The sequence below is a fragment of the Sylvia atricapilla genome, chromosome 2 (assembly GCF_009819655.1).
Source record: "Sylvia atricapilla isolate bSylAtr1 chromosome 2, bSylAtr1.pri, whole genome shotgun sequence".
NCBI lineage: Eukaryota > Metazoa > Chordata > Aves > Passeriformes > Sylviidae > Sylvia > Sylvia atricapilla.
In genome coordinates, this window is record NC_089141.1 from 12,904,373 (window position 1) to 12,924,820 (window position 20,448).

The 20,448-nt window shown below is 47.0% G+C and overlaps 1 protein-coding gene across 8 annotated transcripts in view; it reads right to left on the minus strand.

Moving 5' to 3' along the window:
- RCSD1 (RCSD domain containing 1) overlaps positions 1–20,129 on the minus strand; it is a 36,703-nt gene extending 16,574 nt beyond the window's left edge. For 3 of the 8 annotated variants that reach the window (XM_066340857.1, XM_066340854.1, XM_066340852.1), the window contains exon 1: positions 19,833–20,129. In XM_066340857.1, coding sequence (XP_066196954.1) covers positions 19,833–19,858 — 26 coding nt within the window. In that variant the 5' untranslated portion in view covers positions 19,859–20,129. Of the gene's footprint in view, positions 1–7,512; positions 7,524–13,149; positions 13,298–19,832 lie in introns of those variants that run through there. The other 5 variants (XM_066340856.1, XM_066340859.1, XM_066340855.1 and 2 more) reach the window with 5 other exon arrangements.
- Between the last annotated feature and the right edge of the window lie 319 nt (positions 20,130–20,448).

Below are 20,448 nucleotides of genomic sequence, written 5' to 3' on the forward strand. Positions count from 1 at the left end.
GAGCTTTCACAGCATCCCTAACAAAGATTCAACTAAAATTCCTGAAATGCGAGTGGCAGGAAAACACATCAGGTCTTCTCTTGAAACTCTTTGAAACATTTTCAGTGGAGGGCAAGCTTCTTGCCTGAGGGTAAATCACTGCTGGCCTTTCTCTTAGAGGCTATTGAATAGGTTAGCCACAAGAACAACTCAGAAGTATGACATTCCTTCTCCAAGTGGCACCCAGGTCAATGCTTATCCCACCATAAATAAATGAATATAGGATGGGTGTGTGCCTGACCTCAACTTCAAGCCTATTGCACAGCTATCATGAAGGTGATACGAGGAAGGAGTTCTGACTATAACCCAGGGCAGAATTGTATGAGGAATGTGGATTATTAGGGATCGTTTGTTTTTAAGAGAAAGGGAAGAAAAAATCCCACTTTACATAAAATACGGAAAAATATGTAACACTTCCCTGAGTTTGGAAAGAGTTTGCTTCAGAGCAACATTTTTCTCAAGACTTGCAGTGGTCTGGTCTTGATTTTTCTCACTCTCAGAGTTCCCTTGTGAAGTGCTGCCATCTTGGCACTCAGGGTCAAGCTCTGCCCAAAGGGTAATGTGAGGATACTCCAGCTCAGCAGCTCTCATCCAGAAGACTGCAAGAAAATCTCTCAAATGCCTCACTTGAAAACTACAGAGGGCTGGATCTACCAAATTTAAAGGCTCACAGAAGCAAGATGTGGGAATTGGGTAGAGGCTGATAAGCAGCCCAAACCTAGCAAAGGGACAAATGTTTCTCAAAGGAAGAAACACTGTGTTGAACTCATCCACTACACTGTAAATAAATGGTTCGTGCACTCCAGCCTTGCCTACTCAAAGTAGAGGGGAAACTCCTGATGGTTTTCCATGGTTTAGTGTTTGAGGTACCCAGGCCTACTTGTACCTGTGAGGTACCAGTGGCCAAAGTGTGCTGGGCTGCACTGGGCCATGGGGACCACTGGGTGGTGGCTGGAGTGAGATGCTGTGGTATCAGCAGAGCCAGGCAGTGCCAGGCAGGAGGAGACAGGCAGAGGAGAGCAGCCAGTGCCAAACATGCAGAAGAGGAGCTGTGTCCTTCACAACAGAATTATAGGAAACATCTGTAGACATCGGGAAATTCGATGTGATGAATAAACTATCTACCTTCTGTTTCAGAGAGTCACTACGATGAAAATAAAATGAGATAATCATTATTTTAAGCAGGTTGTTTTTTCCTTTGTGCCATGGTATGTAGGTCTCAGGAGTGCCTGGCCTGTGCTTGCCAAGCTCTGTCTGGCAAGATTAGCAGAAGCAGCAAGAGTCACTATGAAAGGAACAAGTGAGATCTTGAGTCTCCCTTTTGGTGATGAGGATGTTTGGCAATTGCCTGGTGCCTACACGGTCCCAACACTGCATGGGCTGATTAATCTCAGCAGCACTACCTCGAATCACTGTTAGGAGCATATGCTGAAGGGCAATGAAAGGGCTTGTGCACTTTAATGCCTATATAACTACTGCTGCATACCCCCCAGAACTGGTCCTCAGGCAAGCCAGGGTTTCATCTATCAGGAGAGCACTCAAGTGACCAGACAGGTGTGTGAGGTCTCCTCTGCCCCAGCAAACCTTGAATTCTTTGCTACATGTTGGCACAGCTTCACCAAACAGGCTGGCAAGTTCATGCCCTAAACCCTGGATTAAAACCCATCCCTTCCTGGGCAGACCAAAGAGTTTGAAGCCCACACTCTCAGAGAACAGAACAGAGCCCAGGCTTCCTGACCAAGTGTCTTATTGCATCTGGCAAAGGCTGCCAAGAGGGGTTTGATCCAGCACCACCATTACCAAAAGAGGCAGCGAACTGCAGCACCTGGTCCTTGCTGGGCAGGGTGCCTGTGCAGGGGCAGCATGTGTGAAACCTCAGCCTGTACCCTACAGAGACACAGGCAGCTCTTGGCTCTGCTGTGCCCTGAGCAGGAAAAGGCATCTGGCTGTTCAGCTACGACTCTCTGTGCAGGGGATGGAAAATCAGTTTAAATCAGTCATTTAAATAAATTATTTAGTGTGTTTTCACAGTGGTCTGGGAATCTGTGACTGAGTTGAGCACAGAAACCTCCAGCAAAACATGGGTGTCACTGTTCCCTTTTCTGTAATAAATGCATTTTGTGAAATGCCTGATCCTGCTTGCTTGTGTTTCCCATGCTCAGAGTATTCCAATGGGGAGAGGAGTGGTGGGAAGAGATGAGGATGTGGGACAGGGGGAAAGAGATGAGGACTCAGGGACAGGTCAAGCAGGGCAAATCCAGGCTCGTGCAGAAGCACCATACAAGGCACTGGTTAAATTTTAGTGGAGAGCAGGAGAGGGCCCAGTGAACTGGAGGAACCTACAGGGTCAGGCAGTGGCTGCAAGATGTGGATTGCAGCCTTTCCATTCTGCATTAGTCCTGTAGTTGATCTACGACAAGATAATTCCCCTCAACTACTCATAAATCCAGGAAAGAATTTTAGTCCAGCAACTAAAATGAGATTTGGTCCCAGGAGCCAGAATGCTCAAGAGGAAAGACACATAAGGTACTCAAGAAAGGACAAGGTGACTGATGTAGCAGGGAGAAGACAGGACGTTGGGATGAGCGGTAGGAAGGTGAAATAAAAGGCTATTAAGTACCAGTGAAACATGAGGGGTAGAGGCTGTGGAACACAGAGTAAAAAAGAGCTCATGATCATCAGGATTATTTGGTTTATAAGATACTTAACAACATTTGCCTGCAGGCAGTGACATGGGAAAAACAGGAGTGCTAAGCAGAGAGGCAAAAACCTACATTGCCAGCCAGGCCAGCTGCCTGCAGACAAGGTGAGTGGGCTGTCCAAGAGAGCAGGGAAAACTTTCAAGCTTCATTAAGGAGTCCAATCAGTTCAAGGAGAAACAGCCTCCGCCCTTCCTGTAGAAGGGCCCTGCACTTGCCTCATGACAAGCCCAGCACAGCTGCTCACAGACAGGCCAAGCAGCCAACATGGAAATCATTTCAGGCAGCAGGAAAAGGATCATGGATAAAGTTGATATGAGGCTGGATGCAGTCATACCCAGCCACACAAGTGGAAAAAGAGGGAAAAGCAGGCAGTGTGGCAGCCTTTCCCTGGAGAGGCTCCATGCAAGGGGGGTTCTCCTGCCATCTGAAGCAGCACAACTTCTGAAATGCATCCATACTGGGTTTTAAGCGCAGAGATACCACACAGGGTTCTCCCTTGGAGCCTTTGGGGTGCACTGTTGTCTCTGTTGAGAGGCTGAGATATTTAAGATGATACAGCTTCAAGAAATAAAAAAAGAAGTACAGAACGATTGAAAAGCTGGTAGTTTACTGTGTGGCTTACTGTAGGTGGAAATGTATTGCAAACCATCTAACTCCACCTCTACCACTGCAAACTGGAGCTCAGCCATCAGTATCTTTAAGCACTGAAACACAAAATCTAAATAGTTTACCACAGATCTCTCCAACCACTAAGTCTGACCACACCAGGAGACCAGACTAATAACCTTTATGCAGTCCTGAAAACTCGGTGTCTTGCTATTTCCTTCAAGTTAATATCCTCGTTTTAAAAATACTGGCTGTATTTATCTGGAACAAACAGTTTCAAAAAAAGGCAGTTCTTTTTTCGTGGGTTGTTTTTTTGTTTGTTTCTGGTGTTTTTGTTGTTGTTGTTTTCTTTTTTGGCCTTAAAAGAACAGTGTTGATATTGTAGAGCTCTTCCCTTGCTCCAAGTGAACACCAGAGACACATCTGAAGCAACTGTCCATCAAATTAACCATATCTCTGAGTCTTTTGGGGGAAGTAAATGCTGCTTGAATGGGAGTGCTATCAGTAAGCCAGAACCTTGCAGCACATAAACTGAGCATTCCTATTATTTGAGGTTATGAAAATTCAGATTGACATGCTGAAAATCAAGTCCCTTGCTCTGGAATACCCTCTCAAGTACATCCCTCAGCTCCTCACTTAAAGAAGGCCACAGTGAAGGAGGCCAGTGGGAATATAACAAGAGGAAATGGCCACAAGTTGCCCCAGGAGACATTTAAATAGGATACTATGAAAAATTTCTTCACTGAAAGGGCTGTTCAAGCACTGGAACAGGTTCCCAGGGAAGTGACAGAGCCACCATCCCAAAGGACGTGTGTATGTAGCACTTAGAGTATGTTTTAGTGGTGAGCTTGGCAGGGCTGGGTTAATGGTTGCACTCGATGATCTCACTGCACTCTTCCAATCTAGATGATTCTGTGATTAACTCGGCAGCAGGACTTCAGTGTCATCTGAGAACTAGTGCACCACTTTCTTAAGTAATTGAAGACCCCCACTCTCCTTCAAGCAGCACTACTTTTAATTTCTCCAGAACTAAATTAGGGGATCACCTACACAGTTTACAGCTTAGTTCAGGAAGACATCTGGATTTTCTGGTACGTCAGGCAGGATATGGATATTAAGTCCTGCCATGAACTCCTTCTCTCCATCTGATGGGAGCCCTCTAGCAATAAATACTATCTGAAAGCTTGGTGACACAAACAGACATGAGCTATAGCAGATACCTACATTGCAGATAATATGCCTGAAGGGGGGGGAGGAAGAAATGGGATATTTCTCAGAAATTATCCACTGAATAAATAAGTTGATGAGGTTGTGCTGTTTTAAGAATGCACAGACACTCCCAATGTGGAAATGTTCCACTGGAGCCAAGGGCTGATCTCTACCCTGGCAGGATGATGCTGATGTCCTGATCTACAGCTGACACCAGCTGTTAGCAAGATGTTGGTCTGGCTGGCCTGGAGAGCATTGCTTCCCGTGTGTCTTCAGCAGCTTGTCTAGGCTCTGGGATGTGTCCTCCAGACTTCCAAAGGCTGCTTCCATGGCTGGAGCGGTGGGGTGGCAGCTCTGTTGAAGAGCAGTGGTGGCCACTGTAAGATGTAGCTGCTCTCCTGGTGAGCTGCCTCCACCAGCTGCTTGTACAAAGCTCTGCTCCTGGCCAGGGCTTCCCTCAGGATCCTTCTCAGCTTCCCAGTGTTTCCCTTCCAGACATCTGTTTTTCTTAATGGTCTGGGAACTGTACACAGCTTGTCAAGTTCCCCCAAATTAATTGGTGCCTCTCTGTGTGTACTTCCAGGCCTTCTTCTGGGGAGCTCTTGCTGCTCTAGAAGGGTAAGGGGTGAGCTAATGGAGGAACAACCAGCAAAACCTCCCAGGCTGCCCACAGGAGACAGGAAATAGTGCAGTCTCTGGACAAGCGCTCCAATCTCACATGAGCAAGGAATTCTAGAGTAAGATGCAGAGTGGAGAGATGGCCAGGAAGGCTGGACTTTTACTACTTCAGTGGGGAATGGAATGTATAAACCATGTCTATCATATGACACAGATCTCTGAGATGAGAAGTTTTCTGTTGTGCCTCGAAAGAAATCTTTATTTTACACCATCTCAACCACAGTGTTCCTTTATGTGACTTGCTGTAGCTGCAGACATGATGGGAGGCTACACCCTGCTCTCACCTGCAGACAGGGAGACCCTTGGGCAGCTGCTCTGTCAGAAACAGCCCCTGCAGAAGGAAAGGTCTCAACTCAGTGGATCTTCTCCCTTGGTTGCCTCATGGGAGGTACGGAAAAAAGCCCTGCTTTTAGCAGAGTCTGAGAAAAAAAAAAAAAAAAGAATTTCAACACAAGGAGGCTCAGACTCAAGATGCTTCAGGTGGGACAAGGAAGGGATCACTCTTGGCCTAATGAAATAGTTAAAGAAGATGAACTTTAAGCAAAGTGCATATCCAAAATGCATAAATTATCTAATCTGAAACTATTCAGAAGGTTAAGTTAGAAACTGAAGTCACTGAACCGTCAAAGAAAGTGCATGGAGAATGCAAGATGCAGACAGTTAAAAATACTTCTGATAAATGCTGTAAGTAGATTGTGGTACCTCCCCATCTAAACTCAGTTAGAGACAGCCTAGTTGTAGCAGCACAGGGATTCAAACTCCTCTTAGTTTATCAGGGTGGGAACAGAAAATCAGGAGGGTAAATGAGCCTACACAGAGCTTCCAACTGCAGTGGCTTCCAGGACTCATCAGTTAGGACTGTGCTATCTTTGTCACACATTGCTATTAAATTAGGTCTATGTTGGATAACGGCAGGTCAGAGAAGGAGGTTCATATTTATCTAAGCCAGGAATTTAGTCTAAAAAGGTACACAGATATGGAGTGGAGGAAAGTGATAGCAAGCACTCTGCTGGCAGCCAGCTTGAGGTGTGAATGCTGAGCTATACCCACAGAGATGTCTCATTAGTTGGATCCTGGAAGGCTCAGTAGCCCCAGTGGCACTGAGGATCTGGATCTGCAAAGCTGCTTTTCCACCCTTTGGCTTTATCCAGAGTCTCCAGCCTGTGAGACTCCTGAAAATTGGGCCAAACAGTGGGGAAATGTATCCAGGCAGCTGTAATTTGCTGCTACATACGAAAATGCCTGAGTTTTCAGCCCAGTCTGGATCAGCCATAATGATGCATTGGAAATTTAGTCTTTTCCATAGGTAAGCAACTCCTCCACATGCTCTAAGGAAAATGCACACAAGCAGCTCCTGAGCTGCAGCTTGGCCTTTGACAAAGATTAATTTTTGGTGATGTGAAGAAGATAATGATCTCTGTTTCTGACTAAAACAGCTCATAAAATTCTCTCAAAACGCTCTAAGAGAGAAACCCAGTGTTCGCAAGAGCTTCAAAACATTCTATCGCTACTTCAGCGCTCTACTTCTTTTACCTGCTGGCTGATTGGAACTCGTTCACATGTTCTTTCTCTGGCAAGAAGAGGAACTGAAGTTCCTTCAACCTCAGGCACACTCTGCCCAGGTTCAAGCTGGGGCACCGGAACCAGGTGTCCAGGAAGTGTGGGCTCAGTGCCTGCACAGCACTTGCTCAGCGAGTGAATCAGCACTAGGAAGCTCTGACCAGTAAGTCCCTGAGTTCACAGGTCTTTGGAAGAAAAATTAAATTCAATTTTGATCTCTGGAATCGCTGGAATGATCCAGTGATTTTTGAGTACATCAGTTGACTATGTCAGGATGATGAGACATGAGATTGAAGTCCTGATGTGAGTGGAAAAGGCAACTTTGCATTGAGCTGGGAGATGAAACACACAGTGCTAAGACTGTTTCTTTTTTTGTAGGAGTAACCAGTGCATTCAGCAATCCATCCCTTTTCTTTCACTCTGTCCTCTTCACAGGCACCAGCTGTCTGGAGGATGAAGTCTGTTTGCAGGGGCAGCCCCTCTACCTCTAACAGGAAATGAACACTTTCAGACTGGGGATGGAAACCCTGGGTTCTCATGGAGGAACAGTGCCAACAACTCCATGCACCTTGTAAAGCCTAAATGGGAAGCCAGATTAGACTGTGCACATTTCACAAGTTAAACATGCCCTCACTGCAAGGCCCAAGGGGTGAAATTCCTGGGAAGCCTGGCACAAGTGTGTATCTATGAAAACAGGGCATGTTCCATCTGAACTTACATCAGGAGGAACGTGGCACTCAGCAGAAAAGTATTTCAGGATGATTGACGGCCTGAATAAGCCATGATTGCTGTTGCAGTATGCAGTGCTAAAGGATACAGAAACCCATTCTAAAAAACAGGAAGAAAGAATAAAAATAAAATTGGTTTTGTGCTTTACCCAAGCAATAAAATAACCATTCCCAGACTCTTGCAGATGTGATGCCAATTTATTTTGACCTGAGATTCCCACAGGCAGAAGTTTGCTGGGCTTGAACAATGCACTGCAGCAGGGAGGAATCATAAACACCTATGGGGCCTGATGCTGAATAGCCACTGGCTTCTCCTAGCAGCCCACACGTGGAAGAACTGCAGAAACAGCACAGTGCTGCCCCTCTGGAAGCCCTATCAGCACCACTAACCTGAATACAACTGAAGATTGCTTCTTATCTTTCCAATGCTCAGACCAGTCTATTTTTGAATCATTCATGGGAAAAAGATTTCTACTACTTTTGGTTTCCACTACGCTACTCTAAACCATGCCAGACCTCACTGTAAGAAATCTTTCCTGCTATCTGGTGAGATATAAAACTTTCCTTTAATTGGATCCCATTATTCCCAGGCATACTTCTTTTCCCATGCACTAACAAATTCTGTTTCCTCTGTGCTAACAATTGTACACTACTGTCCTCAGTCTCCCTGCAAAGCCACACCGACTTGTTAAAGTCCCATCTTCTGAGCCAGAATTCCCTCTTCTTCACATTTTTGTGCCTTTCTGTGCACAAGAAGTCACTGGCCTGCACCCTTTAGATATCCAGGTTCTCCAAACCACACATATTAATTCTGTGCATTTGAGAAGCCTGGGATGAACAGGGGCTTTGTTGAAGCTGGCTGCGGTAAATCAATATCCTTTGCAGATTAGCCACCAGTCATCCACACTGACCAAAACCCTGTGTGCATCTCGTAGAAAGGGTAAACAGGTGTATTTGCATATGCAGAAAACCCAGCTTACAACTTAGCTACCTCTTCTGTAAGGTTTGAGCTCTTTTAAAATCTGATGATGAATGATGAAGAAAAAGCCATGCATGTAAATCTGCCATAAATCTGGCAAGTCAGGTGTGGGTCTTTGTTTGCAGACAACTTCCAGAAACACCTTCAGCAAGTGATGTGCTTGAATCTGACAAGAATTTGGTCTGAAAAGTGAAAACTTCATTGGGCACTAATGGGGCAGATAAGGCTTATCCTGACCAGTACATTACCAGGACCCAGATCGGGGTGCTAAGATATAAAGATACAACTCAGATTTGATGTAAAAACATTTCTGGCATGAGACTGCATAACAGGATACATTGTGACCTGCATGAAGCGTGACTTAAATCCATGCCTAGATGAGACCTTAGGACTGAAGTGCCCGGTCCCTCTGTCACAACCAGGTGTGAAGCAACTCTGCAGTGAGTGTGTAATAACAACTTGTCCTTACACAACAGCTCTGCTGTCCCTAGACCACATTCATCTTATCCTGCTGTCTTACAGACTGCTAAAGGCATATCCTTGCCTGGAAAGCACCAAGACAAGGTCCTCCAAACAGGTTTCCTTGCTGCTGGGTTCAGCAAGGCTCTATTTCGGTTCTGCCAGCTCAGATCCCAAATTCAGGCCGTAGAGCTGTTTCAGGAAAAGGAGCATCTGCCACTCTAAAACACCTCTGTTAACAGTCCCAGGTGGAAACAGAAGGGAAAAACCAACGCCAGTTTGTGTAGGCTGGTTCATTTCCATGATAAAAGCCAGCAAGTTTCCAAGCAGGATCTATTGATAAAGCAGTGCTGATGTTTTTCCCTGTTCTCCAGATAAGCAGCTCCTGGGAATGTATGAGAAGGTATGTGTGATATGCTGCTCAACTGCAAAGCATCCTGCCAATTAGACAGGATGTGGAGCACAGGACAAAAGGCGTTTCCAAAATGCTGTCACCATGGCTTGGGACATTCAGACAACCAAATTGGGGAGTGAGGAGAGGTTCAGAAGAATTCTCCCTCTCTGCTGGCACAGGAAAAGCCTCAATTCCATTTATTCTGAGGTCTGAAACACTGAAAACAAGTGTATTCAAGGTTGAAGTGTTCTGCTAAGCAAAAAGAAAAAAAGAAGAGGGGAAAAGGAACCCTTTAACTTTCAGAACGAAAGCAAATCATCAGAGCTTCCTGAGAAAGGGATATTGCTTCCTGGCAGAGCTAACCATGGTGTAATGCCTGCTCTTAATCTCGGCCCCACAGCGGCAAGGGTGGGCAGAGACCTCCCTCAGCCCAGCTCACCTCCTGTCCTGCTGCTCTGAGGACCAGGATGGTCCCAGATTTTCATTTTCCCCCTCATCGGCACAGTCCCCACTCCTGCATCGCCTCCAATTCAGTCCCCTTGGGTGATGTCTCCTCAGTGCAGTTTTCCTAAGGACAGGGTGAGTGCTGCCCAGGAGGTTGCCCACAAGGGTGAAGTGAGCAGGGAACTGCCCTCAGCCCTTTAAAAGCTTTCCTTCTGCTGAGTCAGTGCACCAAGAGGAAAAATGGAGATCTAGCAGGAGTAGCTGCAGAAAAGAGACGTGGCAATGAAGGTGTCACAGTATTAAATGACATCTGCTGGCAGGCACAAAGAAGAGGAGAGCCTTCCCAAAATACACCTGGCTGCTGCACCTCTGCAGCTCAGGGAACCCGTCACACCATAGAGAGCCACTCAAATGAAATTCAGTCTTGGATTGTTTCCCTCTGCTGTGCAAGTAAAGTTCAAGTGTCTCCATGCTCCCAAGCCCCTACAGAGAGGCTGGGAAGAGGAATTCCATGACTGCTGTGGAATATGGGCTGCAGAAAGCCACAAGCGCTTCCAGTGGATGCCTTAACTCACAACATCTGCAGGAAGGTTTGGGAACTCACAAGCCATGGGAATTAGACAGCTTGGGCCAAATCTGAAGATGTAAACTAACAAATCAACACAAAAATTTCTGATAGTTTTTGTACCATGAGTGCAGAGAATGTTTTGTGGCTGCTTTTCTTTACAAGTGGCTTAGCTTTCCCCAGTGCAGTTTTACACATTTTTGATATGACCTCATTTTAACAACCTGTGGTATAAACTTCACGATTTCTTTTCATCTGCCATAACACTGGAAAGAAAACTGATTTTCAAATCTATTTTGCATCAAGAAGATGGGCCACAAACCCTCTCGAACAACAAACCAAAACACTGAAGATCAACAGACTCACAAAATGACGTGAACTGCAAGGGCAGGGTTTTGCTGCCTTTTTCTTCTTCTTTAGGTTCTTAAATATTTTCAGTTGCTGCTTTCAATGTGGCATATTCCTGGCAAGCAGGATGGCTAAGACCATAGGTACAAGTCCCTAACTAGCAGCAAACCCATACTAACCCCTATAAGAGATCTCAACTCTCTTGCTTCTGTGGGTTTTTCAAAACTAGGGTCTTCCTGCCAGAGACGTGATGGAAATCAGCTGGCTCGGTCAGCCCTCTGCCCTTTTCCTCCTAATGCTGGTAATCCTCATGTGTCCCATTAGAGCAAAGAGCTTGCCAGTTATGCCAGCAGGAAAGCATGGAGCAGCTCTGCCTGCCGCTGATGAAGCAAACAGGGAAATGACAGGACTCCTCTCATTCCTGCTGCACAGGATCATTAAATCTGGTTTTAAAGCAAAAAAAAGACAGGTGAGCCTCTGTGTCCTGCCTGTGGAAAGCCCTCAGGAAGAAACAGAGCAGACAAATCAGCTGGTGGGAAATTAAGTTCTTGCTCTTGGCTCTATTTTGGTCTAATATTTTCTTACATTTGGGACAACACCTTTTTGTAGGCTTGGGCACTACTTATAGAATATCTTGAAAATTGAGATGTTTTAAAAATAAGGATAGATTTAGCAATCTACAGATTACCAAAAAAAAAAAAAAAAAAACAAAAACACAGGTAACACAGGGAAAAGGTGGGAAATAGAGGTAAAGGCACAGAATCAAGAACAGGGAGCTCATACGTCAGATACTTCAGAGAAGCTTCCTGGCCACCAGACCTTCCATATATGTCACATGTGTCTCCAAAAAGGAAATGGCAGGTGTGTTCCTTTCTACTCTGCTCTTTTCTCCCTAAAGAGGGAGAAAATACTCAAGAGGCACAGTCCTGTGTGTGGAGAGGAGAGGGGGTGAGGGAGAGTGTCCTCAATGTGCCAAAATACCTGTTTCAGCCCTAAATTGTAACAAATTAGGAGCTCAATTCCCCCTCCCCTCTGAAACATCACGGGATATTACAGTGAAAAAGAATAAAACAAGTGTTAACAGTGAGTGAACTTGGCTCTGTCAAACCTGAAAACCATTGTAAAGCCAAACATTTGTCATATCAGGTAAGTAGTCTGTGCTGAGCTGGTTTCACCACTGCTTGATCGCTCTCCACCCCAAAATCTATTTAGACAATTAGGCCCACGACATTTTTTGTAACAAACACACCTGAACAGGCCAAATCTTTAACCCTTGCCTGTGGGGCAGGTCAGCACAGATAACAAGGATGGTGATGGGCGCTATTACAATTGCCCAGCTGAGTTATGCACTGGAAATCTTCAAAGAAAAACTGAAGTGGTGCTTGAAGCACACTGTTCCCTGGCTTTCTTGCGGGTCCCCTTGTACTGGGGCTGCATCCACGCAGAAAAAGGCTTATCTGGGAAGATAACATAAAGTGTTTAGTAAGGTCTCTGTTTAGCAGAGAGAAATACCAAATGTCCTCTTTCATAATTTGAGGTTTTGCCAATGTTGTAATCACCTTTCTATTTCCTGTGCCCCTCCTAAAAATAAATATTCTTTTTTCCTTAGCACTTTAAAGAACTGAAAAGCTCGCAAATCCAGCCTGACATGACCAAAGCAAGCACCACCATGCCCATTCTGAATGAATGGGACAGAAGGCACAGGGAGGTGAACTGCCTTCCCCAAGAGGGTGTTACACAGGAGAAGGCTTGAACATAAAAACCAGGGAAGCCAAACTTCTGAACACCGGCTGTGCGCCCACCCTGAGACATGAGATCCAACTCTTCTGAAGCACAGGGCACATGGAGAAAAAGGGACAGAAAACCCTCTGGGGGGTGTGCTACTCATCTACCTCGCTCAAGCACAGGTTCTCAGGTCCCCTTCCCTGACCCAAAATGCTCTAAAAAAATGAGACCTCTCAATCTACGTGGGACAGGGGCTACACACAGCTCAGGGGCGAATCACAACTGCTGCTGCATGGGTTGGGAAGGAACCAAGCCCGACGAGCTTGTCACTCCTGGAAGGTTTGTTCTCTTCTGTCCCCATTTTTCATGACTCCTTAAAACCTCCTTTCAAAATGACACCTTTTAAAATCTAACACTCTAATAATCACAGTTTGGATATTAATAAGTAAAAATAAGAACTTTTCCTCGTTCTCCTTTCACAGAGGTAATTTCTTCCCAAACCATCCCCCTGCTTTCCAAGTCTGAATTAAAACCTGCAAAAGAGTCTGAGGTGCACGACAGGAGTTGGGGTGGGGGAAAAGAGACCTTTATCTGAACCCCAGCAAAGAGATATTTTGAAGCTGCCTTCAGCGAGAAATTGCTTTGCAAGGTGGAGCTAAAGCAGATCGCGGAGCCAGCCACAAGCTAGTGGAAATAAAAAAAGTTTTCTTTACCTCCATGTCCTGCAAGAGAGAGGTGTCCTCGGGCAATCTTTGCTCCCCACCCCTTTCCCTGTTATGTGTGGGAAAGGTTCAGCCGAGGCAGAGCAGAGGCGCGCCGGACGGGTTGGAGATCCCAGCTCCTGCCCAGCCCGGACTGACAGAGCCCAGCGAGTGGCCCTGCACTCCGAACAAGGAAGAAGGGCGGGTGGGTGACAGGAAGGGAGGGGGGAGGAGGGGGAGGCCCTCCTCTTTAATCAGGGTTTAAATTTAGACACAAATCTACACAGATACTGTCCTTCCCCGAGACAGTATGACAACAAGCAGCAAGCTCAGCCTCCGCCCCCCAAACTTGGGGACACCGCATGTGCATTTCCTCTCCCTCCTTCCCTCTTCCTATTTTCTATCACCTTTTCTTTATTCCCCTCCCACCCCTCTGTTTAGTCTCTTTCTCTCCACTGCTTGCAGTTCCTGCCCTGGGATCTCTGTTCGATCTCTCCGCTGTCCACACTTCCCTCTCCCAGGCTTCAGGGTCTCTTGCCTGCTTATTTGTGAGGAGAGAATCCCTTTCCTTCTAACTGCAGTTTTCCTTTCTCTTCCTTCCTTTCGGTCATTTCACTCAGCAACGAACTGTCTTCAGAAGGGCAGAACAGGAGGAGAGCGAGGATGATTATTGGGTTTCAACAGAATTTAAGGCGTTGTCCTGGTGCGCGGCTGGGATTCCCAGGAAATACAAATATCTACTGGGTGATCCCGCAGAGAGAAGACAGGGCTGAATTGTGGGTCACTAGCAGAGGGTCCCCGTGCAAGGTTGTCACTGTCCAGCTGTAAAGCAGGACCAGCTCCTTCCACCGTGAATTTGTGTCTCACACCACCTGGTCAGGAGGTGCAGGTTGTGCTCCCTTCCCTTCGCAGGGATGGACACACTTGTGCACTCGAAGCGAGAAAAATGGTGCTAGAAAAATTCGGGTGGGGAAAAACAAGCCTCCGGGATGTTTTTGCTGCAGTTTCCCTTTCTACGCTGATCAGTGTTGTAAACCGGACATCTCTTTTAGCAACTGTTTGCATATGCTCCTTCTCGAAGAATTTCAGTCCCCACCTCTCAGAGCAGGGTGGTGCAGAGGAATTTGGAAGCGCTGCCTTTGTCTTCTGCTGGCTTCCTCGCCTTGAGTGCAGCTGCAAAGTGACACAATGTCCTGCCGTCATTTTGGCACGATACCTTGGGGGCAGAAGAGAGTTAAAGCATGTTTTCTAGAAGGGATGCATACTTCTCCTTTGCAGTGTTTCACAAGTCCCTGCTGGCTGTAGCTGAAAACGCTCCAGCATGGATTTAAATGTGAGCATCATGATATCCCAGCTCCCTGTTACTGATAGTGGCTCTTCTAGTGTAGTTAACTGTTGCTGTCCTGAATGCTGCAGGGCTCCCATGGAATTTAAATCGTGATCCAATTATCTCCCAGATTCAATATACAATAGTCACTCTGTCCCTTAGCCAAATGAATGATAGGCTGAGTTGCTGCAATCTGGAGATTGGGCAAGAGGACTAATTAATCTGTTGTTGAACCACTAGGTTAGATGAAACCCATCTACTGTAAGTAACCAGAAGATGCTGCAACTGTAGATATAAGAAAATAAAATCTAAAATAAATATGAAAACTAAATTACCACTTGTTTGGAAATCCTATTGATTTCTTCAAGTCCTGACAATGGTACATTGGGAGAGGGAATAGAAACCAAACTGAGAGGTAGGGTTGAGGCAGGGAGGGCAGGCTTCTTCCACTGCCCATGCTTTGACTGCTGTGGGGGCAGAAGGAGGATTTCAAGCTCAGGGATTCCACTGGACATGGGTCACAAGTGTCGTTTTCGAGATATCTGCCGTGTAACACACCATTGAAGGCACGCCTCCCGTGACTGTTTTCTGCTGCTCAGGGCTCTTTCAGTATTTTCTTTCTGCTTTCAGGGGTTCTGCTGTGAGAGGACACCGTTTATTAGGTGTACAGAAAAGGAAACTGCTAGGCAGGGGCAGTATCCCTTCACTCATACTAATAAAGCAAAAGCCGTTGCAGCTGCCCCACCACAATTCTTCACTCCATTTATTTCTGCCTCAAAATATCTTGCCACAAAGCAAATCTTTTCTGCCTGCTGGATTCCCAAATGCCATCGCTCTGGACATGGCACACAGTACTCAGAGTACTTTTGTCATTTTTTTCTGTACTTTTGACACTTTTCGATGCTAAATCGTCCTTCCTGAAGAAGCAAGGGGCAAATGCACAAAAATATATATGTTTTTCTCCAGACAGGAAGACATGAGGTGTGGATTTGTTCTCTTTCTTGTTTCTGGACTGAAAACCACTAGAAAATCTGAACAAATGCCCTACATGCTTTAGCTGCAAGGACTTTGAAACAAACCTTATTAAGGGAGGTTCTACAGACAAACTGGGTGTTTTACATGATATGCACTTGCAAGTATTTTGATGTATCTTCCAGTATGACTCTTTGCATCCTTCTGTAAAACCCTGCTTACAGATCTGGGATGTAGCAGTGTCTATGAGACTAACTTGTTCTTATATCCAAAAAAAAGTTCCACATCTGCTCTGCTCTGCAGGAAAAAAAAAAATATAGTCATCAGTAGTGCCATTAAAACAGGCTCTGGGGAGAAATTTCATTTGACTGAGAAAATGCTGTAACTGTGCCCCTGTGCATTTTGCAGCTTCCTGTCTGATTTTTTTTTCAAGACGTGTGAGGCAAACACAGCAAGTTTACTTCAGAAGAAATGACTGGCACTCCTGCTACAGGCAGCATGTGGAGGAGAGGTGCAAGGAACTCCTTCATTCCTGCAAAACAGGTGGTGTAAGAGGTTCTGCCACACTCAGAGACACCGTGGGCAACATTTGCTAGCTTCTTGCGTTTTGGCTGCAAAGGATGGACAATGGAGCCTCTGCATGGTACTCAGAGGGAGCAACAAAAAGGAGATGCAGAGACATGGATATGCTTCATTCAAAACTTTTTAAGTTAGTTAAAAGAGCTTTGGAGGGGATCTGAAATTTTGTCTCTGGCATTTGTGTCCGTGCAGCTATCTCATTTGGGTGTGTCTGCCTAGCTGCCAAATCTGGGAAGGTATGTTTGTCAGGGTGGTGGGAGAGCGAAGGGTGGAGGGGGCTGTGGGTTCCTGCAAACAGATTGCAATTCTGTGCTTTGTTAGGACATTTGTTAAGGGTTTTAGGACATCTCACCTGTCAGTGCCAGTATCTGAGGTTGTTCTTGAGGGTTTTGGGACAGCTCACCTGTATCTGAGGTTGTTCTGTCCACCTCTCTGCCTGGCCTTGGCTGCTGTTACCCACATCATTTCCCAGAATTCACACCACTAACCAGCAGCTGTTACTATACTGGGCTTTTGACCTCCTGAAAATGGGGTCCCAACCCTTCCTTTTCCCACTCAATCAACTCAATTCTCAACTGAAAAAAAAAAGGGGGGGAGGGCGAAATAGGGTAACCACTGAAGAAATAATATTTGCATTTTAAAGATCAATGAAGTCGAAATGCCAACATCCTGTTTTGGGTTGCCTTTTACACACCAGTCTGACACTGGCAACCCGACAGGAAGTGAACATGAGCAGCGTTTTTCTGCGGGAAACTCACTTTTTGAAGCCACCATTCTGCTAAGTGTGCCCCGAGCTGCCGGCCCGTGCCCCTCAGCACTACAACAACGCCGGGGATGCTGAGCCTCACCCTCCTCTTGAGGGACTTATCAGCAGGAAATGAACTCAGCTGGAACGCTGCGGACCATTGACATTTCTGAGCTCGGGTGCTGCAGCTGCAGCGCTGCACCTCTGGGAGCACAAACACACAAACACACAAACACACACGTGCCAGCACCCACACGGCCACACGGACCGGCGTGCCAGGCTCTCTGCAGCCCTGGGAACTGATGTCAGTGGGAAAGTCCCCTTACCGAAGGGAATTAAATGGAAGGACGTGGCTATAAATTGGCTCTCACTAAGCTGGATTGGAATGTGTGTTTTTCGTAGTAGAGCCTAACTGAAAGATTGAATCACTTCACGTATTCCTGACTGTCAGCTGGTGCCTGAGAGCTAACATCGTGGTTCAGACTAACCAGGCTTCTGAATTAGGGCCTCCCAATTGCCAAAAGCCTGTCTCTAAGCAGAGTAAAGTAAAAAAAAAAAAAAGCTGTATGGCACAGGGAGCATTTCACCTCTTAATAATGAGATGACAGTGAGGTGGATCACCCTGGTCCCACCAGGGGCTGGTGGATGGTGTTCAGATAACTGGTGTCATCTCCTGCAGCACCTAAATGTCTTTGGAGAGCTCTTCTTTCACTGCTGATCTGCTTGACTTCAGAGAACAAACTGAGCTGGGGTGTTAAGAGGCATGGCTGCATCCCATCGTACTCATACAGTGGTGAGATATTATCAGCATGCACCACTGACAGCTTGCTTCCAGACTGAACAATTTCTCTATAGTTACTAGTTTCAGTACACCAAAACCAGTCAGGACATGGCTGCTGACACAATTCTGGGTATATGTGCTGGTTTTGATTACACTGTTCTCAGGTCAGCCTTACTGCCCATCTCTCACTGTCCTAGAAAGCAGTGTCACAAGCAGTGGCCCTCACCAGCAGCTTCCTCAGCATGCAGCCCAAGCTCTGACTGAACAAAATCTTCTGACTGAAAATGGGACATTTCTGGTCCCTAACAAGTTAAGCACAGAGGAAACTTGCCTTGCCACTGCCTGCGTGGTGGCTGGTAAAAAAGTAAAAAGGACTTTTGGCTGAACACCAGGCCAGCGCTATAATACCTTCACCTATCTCCTGAAAAATACACCAAGGAAAGAGTCACAAGCTACATTTCCAACCAAGGTAATTCAGGAAGTTTGAGGGTGAGAACAAACAAATGTTTAAGCACACCTCTCTGCTCAGCAGAGGTCTATGTTGTGTGCCACTTCTAGCAGCAGCTGGGCTGGTATCTCCCGAGGAGAGAATCTAACCAACATTTTTAGAAACAATTTGCATGGTGGGTCTCATGTGGCACCGAGCATTGGCACTTGAAAGCTCTGAGCACTTCAGCTTTTGCCAGAGCTGACTCACAGGTCAGTCTCTTCTGTCAGAGGCAGCGGCAAGTGACTTTAATCACCCCGGCAAGTGACTTTAATCACCCTGGCTGTCATTTGGATGCGGAGAGCAGGCCTGGCTCAGGAATCAAGCGCTGCATTATCTGGACACAGAAAGGTTTCTGTTCACGGACAGACTGCATGACCTAGACAGGAAGCCCGGAGCAGAGCACAGCTAGGCTGTGTCTGAGGAGAAACCGTGCCCAGCCCATCCAGCAACCAGGCTGTCTGCAGAGAGAGCTGGCTCAGGGAAAACCAGCTCTGAAGAGGGCAGACAAAACATGACACAAGCCAGGATGGAGACCTTGCCCACTTTCTGACTAAAATACGCCTTCTCTGGAGACACAGCTTCAAGTCCATCACATATAAAACACATTGAAATTAAGATTGGTCCATGAACTCAGCCTTGGAGGAAGTAAACTTGGCTCCATTTATGGTGAGATATTACTGTCTATCTACTGGTTTTTAAATGCAGTGAAGCACATGAGTTGAAAAGGAGAACTAGCAGTGCCTAGCAATACTTTCTTGACCCTGTTATGCAAGGATGCTGAGAGCGCCTAGACAATATTGCAGCACAACAGAGAGAATCCTTCTCCTTTCTCTGAGATCTAACTGAGGAAGTGAGAGAGCCTAGTGGCTGCACATCAGGGGTTTAGAGCATCTTTCTTTTTCTTCTTTTTTCCTACAAAAATTTTAGTTTCTCCCGAGCATCTCCAGGAGAAGGCAGCAGCAGAAGGCTCCATGTATCCTGGAGAAGAGGCAGGGTTCTCTGCCCACACTCTGCAGGCAAGGGGAAGACTGAAGGAAAATTTATTTTGTTCTGCCTGTACAGGACAGCAGATAAATAGTAGGGGATGGACGGGTGGTGTGTTTTCCTTGCTGAGTTCAACCCAATGGGATGATCCATCTGGCCTGCTATAAACTGTGGGAGCTGTGGAGCACCTGAGGCAGATGGTGGTCACAGGACAAATTAACTTGGCTTTCTCAGTGCTACATTGACGTTTATATAGTGTGGACATACTTGGATCCAGGTGGGAATATGAAAATGTACCAACTTTTAGGACAAGTTGAATCAAATCTCATTATCACCCCAGGTTAAAGCATCTCTTTATACAAATCTTTGTAAGATTACTGAGCACAAAGTGATGGATAAGATAACCTAGCTCAGTGTTTATTTGGGTAAGTAATGCTTGGAAGAGCCTTCAGTGGAAGGTGGAATGGTGTTCAACTAACAAAACCGAGCCTTGTAAAGACAAGGGCTGTGAAACACACCCTGCAGTGTGCAAGAGGTAACACCTGTGCTCTGCCTAGTGCACAATCATTCTGTGGGCTTAAGGCCCAAAACAGATAGCCCCTGCTGCTGTGATTAAAGGATAAAGTTTTCCCAGAGAAGGCTGAACCCCAAACACGCGCGGTGACACAGAGCCAGACTTTGAGACTGATTTAGCAGTGAGCAGGGATAGCGGGGCCGATGGTGCCACCCTTGGACTGCAGAATGACAGAAACTCTATGGTTGGGAAAGAACTTTAGGATCACGGAGTCCGCCTGTTAACCCAGCACCCCGTGCTCACCATTGAAGCATGTCCTCAAGTGCCATATCCACGCGGTTTTTGGACACGTCCGGGATGTGACAGACTTCCTGAGGCACACGAAGCAGGGGCGATGCCCGTGGGCGGCCGCTGCCGGCCCCACGCCATGGCCTATCCCGCGTCACTCGGACCCCACAGAACGGGCCGGCTCCGGGCCGGGGGGTGCCGGAGGGGGGACTGGCTCGGCACAGGCGGGAGCCGCCGGGACATCGCCGGGACACGGCGGGAACACCGCCGGGACATCGCCGGGACACCCCCGGGCCATGGCAGGGACATCGCCGGGCCGTAGCGGGAACATCGCCGGGACATGGCCGGGACACGGCGGGAACACCGCCAGGACATCGCCGGGCCACCCCCCGGCCCTGGCGGGGACATCGCCCGGAGCCGCGTCCCGCCAGCGCCCCCCGCAGGCCAGCGGGAGCGCTGCCACCACCTTCCCTTTCCCCGCTCCCGGTGCTCCAGGGAAACGGGACTGTCAGGGAATCCTGTGGGCCGGGGCCAGCGCGGTGAGGTCCGACAAGGCCAACAAGGCCAACAGTGGCATCCTCGCCAGGAGCAGCAATATTGTGGCCAGCAGGAGTAGGGCAGTGACTGTCCT